The 7822-nt window shown below is 49.5% G+C and overlaps 2 protein-coding genes across 2 annotated transcripts; one reads left to right on the top strand and one right to left on the bottom strand.

Annotated features, from left to right (window-relative positions):
* Positions 1-285: 285 nt before the first annotated feature.
* Positions 286-3734, top strand: LOC124681735. The gene is made up of 9 exons (XM_047216562.1): positions 286-527; positions 616-746; positions 838-909; positions 1031-1176; positions 1273-1387; positions 1459-1539; positions 2684-2821; positions 3108-3195; positions 3367-3734. Exons 1-9 carry the CDS (start codon positions 308-310, stop codon positions 3543-3545), a joined length of 1170 nt encoding a protein of 389 aa, XP_047072518.1. The 5' UTR covers positions 286-307; the 3' UTR covers positions 3546-3734.
* LOC124681733 (ribose-phosphate pyrophosphokinase 1-like) lies at positions 3523-5086 on the bottom strand. Its single transcript, XM_047216561.1, has one exon. The coding sequence runs from the start codon at positions 5002-5004 to the stop codon at positions 3814-3816; it is 1191 nt and encodes a 396-aa protein (XP_047072517.1). The 5' UTR covers positions 5005-5086; the 3' UTR covers positions 3523-3813.
* Positions 5087-7822: the final 2736 nt, after the last annotated feature.

Raw genomic sequence — 7822 nt, forward strand, 5'->3', positions numbered from 1 at the left:
AGGGCCCCCGCCGCCGCCACGCCTCATGGGTCTTTGCTCTGGCGACGCTACCGGCGGCGGGGGCGGCGGTTAGGGGTGGGAGGCTGGGGTGCGGGAGGCTGGGGTGCGGGGATCAGATCGAGTGAATTGGCCCTCCGAGGCTGCCGTGCGTGTGTGCGTGCAAGTGCCGTCGGAAACCCTCTCCAACTCACATACAGTATTACTACGGCTCACTCACCTCCACGGGTCGTTTTCGTTTTCAGAAAAGCAAAGAAAAAAAGAAACACTCCACGCGGCGGCGGCGGCAGCGGCGGAGGAGGAGAAGAGGATGCCGCGGCGGCCGGGGAGGAGGAGCAGGTCCGAGCCCCGGTGGTCTCTCTCCGAGCCGCCTCCGGGACTCTTCCCCGCAGGCGGCGAGGACCTCCTCCGCTTTCTTGCCGTGCTCGCCATCGCGGCCGGGGTGGCCGCAGCCTGCAGCCTCTTCAACCGCCGCCCCAACCCCAACCCCAACCCCTTGTGCGACTCCGACTCTCCTTACGCCGCCTACGGTGATTTCCTAGCTCTAGCTCCAAATCAATCTCGCTCAAGTCTGTCTGTCTGTCTCAGCAATTTAACCACCGTTGTTCATCTGTGCAGATTCCTGTGAACCCTGCCCTGAGAACGGGCGGTGCGTGGACGGCAAGATGATGGAGTGTGTGCAGGGATTCAAGAAATATGGCAACACATGCGTAGAGGATGGTCGGCTCACCCGAACTGCTAACAATATCGTACTGCCCTGCCCTGCCTGCCCCCTTTCTCTTGCACTTCTTCTTGCTACGCACCCACATGAATGATTACCTCGGTAAAATCCACTTGCAGGCAGAGCTGCTGCATCGCAGGGTTTGCGACGACCATGCCCGCGCTTTATGCGGCCACACCGGCAAAATCTCGGTACTATTGCTTTTGTTTTTTTATATATACCACATCTAATTATCACAATTTTATACCATGTAATAACCCTCCTGCTGCCCGTGTCCTCATCTAGTAATTCTGCTCCCTCAATGAATTTCAGTTCAAACAACTTGATATCTCAAACATGGCCGATGAGTTACTGTCCAACCACCCTGCCCGCCTAACCGCAGCTGGAATCCAAGTCGTCAAAGATAGGGCGCTGCAGAGCGCGTGTGGCTTCTTTGAGACGACATCAACTGATAATGAGTATGCTTCACCATGAATTCTCTCGCCATCCATCCAAACGTGTTATTAGTAGATATATCTTGCCAGTGCGAGCTCCTTCTAATTTCTCCCATTCAGAGCCCAAGCTTTTAAATGCCCAGACCTGGTCGCGCAACTTCATAGGCCCCTACATTGTCAAGTTCGCCAGTGGATCGCCGGAAATGTCGTCTTTGTTGTCACCTTCGCTATCCTCGTACGTCTGTCTCATTACCATCTTATAGAGGCATCTATCTAAACGCAGCGCAAATGATGATGGAACCTTAGTTTGCAGCGCTGCTCACGATTCTATGGAGCGTTTACAAGAGACGGGCACTGTCAAAGAGAGCCGAGCAGATATACGAGCAGGTATGGTTTTCCTGCTGTTCCACCACCCCCCCTTTAAGTTTTTATTCTTTGAAATGCCACCTCTTCCAGTTCTCTGCATTACAATGCTGTATATTGTTGGCAAATGCTGTATGTTGCGCAGTGTCATCTAGTGTTGGTTAACGCAGCGCCAACAATAAGCCCTGTTTTTATATTTCCCATGCATAGTTGTATGCCCACGGCCACTATAGGCCTCAAGTAGTGGACAAAGGACAAGGCCTGTACACAACGGCTGTCTGAGACTTCTACTGATATATCCGATCATAGTGCTCCAACTACATCATCACTGTTCCTGCATCCCTTATTAAAGCTCTCTGCCTCTATGCTATATGATTCTTGCATCCATTTTAGTGAAGTTCACTAGCACTTCCTCCAGCAGCTACCCCCAAGCGCGAGGAAGTGGTCCAAAATTCCAAAGTTTTTGTTGCAATTATTTTGTGATTGTGTTTATATTCAGCGACACATTTCGCTCAGTGGATTGTCTGCATTACAATGATGCGATGCAGAATGTATTGTTGGTAAATGCATTATGTTGCGCATTGCGATGTAACTCTTCCTAACCACAGTACTAATAATAAGCCGTGGGATTGTTGCTTTTAAATAGTCTGGTGTATCCCCAGTGCCATCAGAGGACTATGGCCTCTACACGACGGCTCCCCGTAGTTCTGCAGTCCGTCAGGTTTTAATATCTTTTACCTGGTGTATATTCCTGCCAACTTCTATTTGGAACAATTAATCCAAGACTTAAGATGAGCCATTTGACTTCTAATCTAATTAATTTAATATTGGATTTCTACTAATATATCCGATCATATTGCTCCGACTACATCGTCACTGTCTCATGCCTCTCTGCTTCTGCAACACACGTTTCACCACTGGACAAATTGGATTTTCCTAGATTGACGAATAACAAAATCTAGATGCTGTAAGCTATAGCTGTTTGTGCTTGATTGAGTGACTTTTCTTGCGTTTATTTTAGTGTAATTTACTAGCACTTCCTCCACTAGCTCCCCCTAAGGGCGGGGGAGGTGGTGGAACTGGTCCGAATTTCCAAAGCATTTGTTCTAAAAAAATCAGTCATGTTTATGTTTTCCCAATTACTTGTACTTTTGTTGTCATTTAGTAGGTGTGTGAAATCCTTGAAGAGACTGCCATAAATGCTAAGATTGGCATCTCCAAATGCGAGCCTTGGGTGGTCACCTCTTGGTTGCGTGATCATCTACTGGTTACCCGAGAGAGACGGAATGCTTCGCTGTGGAAGAAGGTACTTATGTTGCAATATAATTTATTTAATGATGCAGATGTTGATTACTATTGGTTAGCACTATGAAAATTTAATTTGAGGGAAAGTTGCATGGAATTGCCATTTTTGTGTACGGAAATTGTTACCATTAAAGCGAAGTCATGTAGGTGTGAGCAAATGAAGTAGACATGACACTCCATATATGGCGATCAAACTATTTCTCCTTGTCCTTATTGTACTTGCATGATACTCTACATATATGGCGATCAAACTCTTTTTTCTTTATTGTTCATGTGATTTGGCACAGGTGGAAGAATTTATACTTGAAGACTCTCGCATAGATCAGTATCCAAAAGTTATCAAGGGAGAGTCGAAAGTTGTTCTTGAGTGGCAAGGTACAAACATTTTTTCACCCCTTTGATTGGGTCTTGTTGGGCATTAGCACTTTTCGTAGATCAAGAGTAGTGTTGCTGAATGCCTCTGTTGGGTATTTTTGATGGATGCGGGTGTATGTAAGAGTAAGACCATACTCACTCCATAGTAACTGGTTGGTTATGTTACCGCAGCTAGCGGGTCACTGAGTGGGAAGATAAAGAAGATGCAAGGCGCACCGCGGGGCAAGACAATGAGCAGCAGCAGTGTTGGTGCCATCAGACTTGCTGAAGAAATCTGCGGTAGCAGCAGCAAAGACAAGGAGGAGGAGCGTTCAGCACGCAAAGAAGGAACCAATGCTTTCATCATGTAATAAATCAACCAATCAATCAATCAACCAATCTTTGGTGTTGTGTAGTTGTATATCATGTGATTACAGAGGGAAATCTGTTAGGATTGACGTTAGTAATCTGTATGCATGTGTTGTTTATGGCGGTGACTGAACGTAGTGGTATTTTGCCTTTGGCTGGGAGGCTATATAAGTGATGGGCAAATTTTGACAGTTGCTCCCCAAAAATCCGGGAGCAAATGCTCCCGGGAGCAAAGATGAATTTCCGACTAGTAAAGGGTAATAATCATCATCACTGGAAGATGCTGCTGACGGAGCAGTCGTCGTGGACGCGCCAGATGGTCTCCCCGAGCAGGTTGGCGACGGAGAGGACGGTGAGCTGCGGGAACTGCTGGTGCAGCGGCACGGGGACGGTGTTGGTGATGATCACCTCCTGGAATAGGCCGCCGGAGAGCCTGTCGACGGCGGGCGGGCTGAGCACGGCGTGTGTGCTGCAGGCGTACACGGCTTTTGCCCCTTCCCTGTGCAGCAGCTCGGCGCCCTTGGACATGGTCCCGGCCGTGTCGATCATGTCGTCCACCATGACGGCTACCTTTCCCCTGACGTCGCCGATGAGGTTCATGACCTCGGCCTGGTTATGGCCGAGCCGCCTCTTGTCGACAATGGCCAGGGGAGCATCGGAGAGCTTCTTGGCGAAGGCGCGTGCCCTGGCGACGCCGCCCACGTCGGGGGAGACCACCACGACGTCGTTGGGGCAGATGGTCTTGCTGGCGAGGTAGTCGAGGATGACGGGCTGGCCGTAGACGTGGTCGACGGGGATGTCGAAGTAGCCGATGGACTGGCCCGAGTGGAGGTCGCAGGCGAGGACGCGGTGGGCGCCGGCCTGCGTGATGAGGTTGGCGACGAGCTTGGCAGCGATGGACTCGCGCCCCTGCATCTTGCGGTCGGCCCGCGCGTAGCCGAAGTAGGGGACCACGGCGGTGATGGTCTTGGCGGAGGCGCGGCGGCAGGCGTCGATCATGATGAGGAGCTCCATGAGGTTCTCGTTGGCGGGAGGGCAGGTGGGCTGCACCAGGAACACGTCGCAGCCGCGCACGCTCTCCTGCAGCTGCACGTAGAGCTCGCCGTCAGCGAATCGCTTGATCTTGATCTTGCCCAGTTCCAGCCCCAGGTAGCAGGCGATCTCCTGCGCAAGCGTCGGGTTCGCTGTGCCGGAGAAGATGCGCAGCCGGCTGCTCGTGGAGTTGTTACGCTCCGCCACCGGTTCCGGTTCCGGGAGGAAGTGCAGGTCCGGAGGTGCCTGCACTGGATTATTGCTGCTCCTGTAATCGTACGTGCCGCCGCTTCCGGCTCTGCAGCTCCATCTCCGGCGAAGGGGACGACAAGGCACGATGGAGAGTAGGACGGTTGCCAAGTCGGGTGATGGGCAAGGAGAGGAAAGAAAGGAGCACAAGCTGGCCATGGAGGTGGAGGTGGAGGCCATCGTCGGACAGGGCAGGGCAGAGCACGGTTAGCCACTCGCCTCGTCTGTTTGGATAAGAGCATCTCCAACGGCCGTACTAAAATTCGGCTGCGAACCGTGCTGTAAAAATTTGCCGCACGTGCGCTGGATTTTCCTTTGCCGGATGCTCTATTATACAGCGCGTGTTCGAGCGCTAAAAAAATTCCTACGCCGGACGCTCTATTATGCAGCGCGCAGCGCGGCGCATATAACAACCACACACAACTATGCATCAAAGAAGAGCAAACAAGTTTCATAAATTCACAAATAAAATATATCATAAAATACAATAAATTATTCACAACCAATACAACAAGTACATCAAATTGTTCACACCAAATACAACAAGTTTAGGTATCAACATACAACAATACAACATAGTTTTGAGACAATACAACATATAGTTTTCAAACAAATACAACAAGTATGTAATTATTATTGCCCATGCCAATTCCACCATTCTTCTATGAGATCTTTTTGGAGCTCATCATGTGTGTCGTTGGAGCGAATGGCATGGTACGAGGCAATGAACCGGACAATCCTATGTGTGGACCTCCTCACTTGCACGAGAACCCCCATCAACTCGTGGTGGGTATGATCCACATCTTTTCCACGATCATCCTTTATAATCATGTTATGCATGATGACACAAGCGGTCATGATATACCAAAGACACTCTTGGTCCCAAAATCTAGCCGGCCCCCTCACAATGGCAAATTGAGCTTGCAAAATCCCAAATGCTTTCTCTACATCTTTTCTAGCCGCCGCTTGTGCATTGTGAAATTGGGTTTGCTTCTTACCCCGTGGTTGAATAATCGGCTTCACAAATGTTTGCCACCTTGGATATATGCCGTCGGCGAGGAAGTAGCCATAGTTGTACTTGTGGCCATTTGCTTCAAACTCCACCAATGGACCTTCCTGCATTACAAGTCTTGTCATTAGTGGTGACCGTTGAAGAACATTGATATCATTGCAAGATCCGAGCATTCCAAAAAATGCATGCCATATCCAAGTCTCATGATCGGCGACCGCTTCAAGGACTATAGTGGCATCCTTTTTGTACCCTTTGAATTGTCCATGCCATGCCGCTGGACAATTCTTCAACTCCAATGCACACAATCAATGGAGTCAAGCATACCTGGAAATCCTCGGTCGGCGTTGAACTCCAAAAGTCTTGCCGTGTCTTGAGCATTGGGGGCTCTCAAGTATGTGGAACCGAAAACGTTCACATTTGCCACGACAAAGCGCTTCACACACAAGATAGAAGTGCTCTCTCCCATGGCCAAATGGTCCTCAACTAGATCCGCCGGTATACAATATGCCAACATACGTAAGGCGGCGGTCACCTTCTGATATGTGCTATGATCAACTTCTCCGGCATCATTTCTCCTTTGCTCAAAGAACCGATCATACTTGGTCACCTCCGTTGCGATGTGCTTGAACAAGTCGATGCTCATCCGAAGACGCCGCCGAAAATAGCTTTCGGGAAATATCAGATTCTCATTGAAATACGACCGCATCAACTTATCATGCCCTTCAATCCTTTCTCTCCACAACTTCTGTCTACCAAACACCGATCCACCTATTTTTGGCTTCTTGACTGACATAGGCATTCCGAGTGGGCTCGTCGAATAAGGTACCCGAGTATAACTGAAGGCCCACGACCCGAAGATTACAAAGTCTGGAAGCCCAATAAACATCGATATGGAAGATAGAGATAGATTAGGAATAAAGAGTTTTGTCATTATAGGGGACAAATTCAAAGAGTCTCTCGTTATTTGTAACTTGTAGGATACGAAAACCTCAGCTCCACCTCCTATATAAGGGGAGCCGAGGGAGAAAGAAAGGATCGAATCATTATCAACACAAACCCTAGTTTTTAGCAGTCGAGCACCTTTTCGACTGAAACTTTCGAGATCTACTTGCCCTCTACTTTCCGTGAAACCCTAGTCTACAATCGTAGGCATTGAAAAGTTAGAACCTTGTTAATTGGCGCCGTCTGTGGGAATTGGAGGCTGAATGGATCTTAGCGAACAAGGGGGGGGGGGTGAATGGTCGCTATGCAATTTTTATCCTTTTTCAATTTTTAGTGCGGCATGGAAGTAAAGATGATAGCTTTGGTGATAGAGGTGGTCCTAGTATGATCCTAGGCTAGTTCAACAAGCAAAGGAACCAAGCATGATAGTAAAGTTAGGGAGTGGGACAACCGGGGGGCGCGTAGACGAGGCGAGGTTTGTTTCCCGCAGTTCCTCCCACAAAAGGGTGTACGTCTGCGTTGAGAAGGTGCTAGCCACGAAGGCTAGACGGCCATACCACAAAGGAAGGTCTCACCTTCTTCATCGAGAGAGCTCCACAAATGGGCTCCCCCTTCTCCACTAAGGCACCGGTCTTGAGAGAGCGAATGTGGGCGCGGTCCTTGGGCGTGACGGCCATGTGGATCATGTTGATGGCGGTGGCGTTGAGTTGGTCATCCACCACTTCTCTTCTTGTCAAGTTGCTAGGATCTCGTGGTGAGTAGCCTTCCTCAATGATCCACCAAAGCTCGGTAGAGGTGCTGCGAACATGAGAACGCATTAAGAACTGCCAATTCTCAAAGCTATTGGATTCAAGTAGTGGTGGTGGGCCATGAGACAAGATATGTGGCATAGGGATTGGAACATTTATGGTGTAATCACTTGGTGGTGGAACCACATGATTACCCCTTAAATGTTCCGCAACCGGTGGCTCCTCCTTCCCTTTCGATGAAGTGCCAACATCCCCAAGTTCCCCTCTTGAGGTGGTTTTGTCGATTGCGCGACAA

Source organism: Lolium rigidum, unplaced genomic scaffold, assembly GCF_022539505.1.
Source record: "Lolium rigidum isolate FL_2022 unplaced genomic scaffold, APGP_CSIRO_Lrig_0.1 contig_53923_1, whole genome shotgun sequence".
NCBI classification, from domain to species: domain Eukaryota; kingdom Viridiplantae; phylum Streptophyta; class Magnoliopsida; order Poales; family Poaceae; genus Lolium; species Lolium rigidum.

What these genes read in the sequence shown, in the direction of transcription:
- LOC124681735 (XM_047216562.1), top strand. Translation starts at nt 308, where the DNA reads ATGCCGCGGCGGCCGGGGAGGAGGAGCAGGTCCGAGCCCCGGTGGTCT. An exon ending in CTCTCCTTACGCCGCCTACG is followed by an intron (nt 528 to 615) that starts GTGATTTCCTAG and finishes TCATCTGTGCAG; the next exon opens with ATTCCTGTGAACCCTGCCCT. An exon ending in CCCGAACTGCTAACAATATC is followed by an intron (nt 747 to 837) that starts GTACTGCCCTGC and finishes ATCCACTTGCAG; the next exon opens with GCAGAGCTGCTGCATCGCAG.
- LOC124681733 (XM_047216561.1), bottom strand. Translation starts at nt 5,004, where the DNA reads ATGGCCTCCACCTCCACCTCCATGGCCAGCTTGTGCTCCTTTCTTTCC.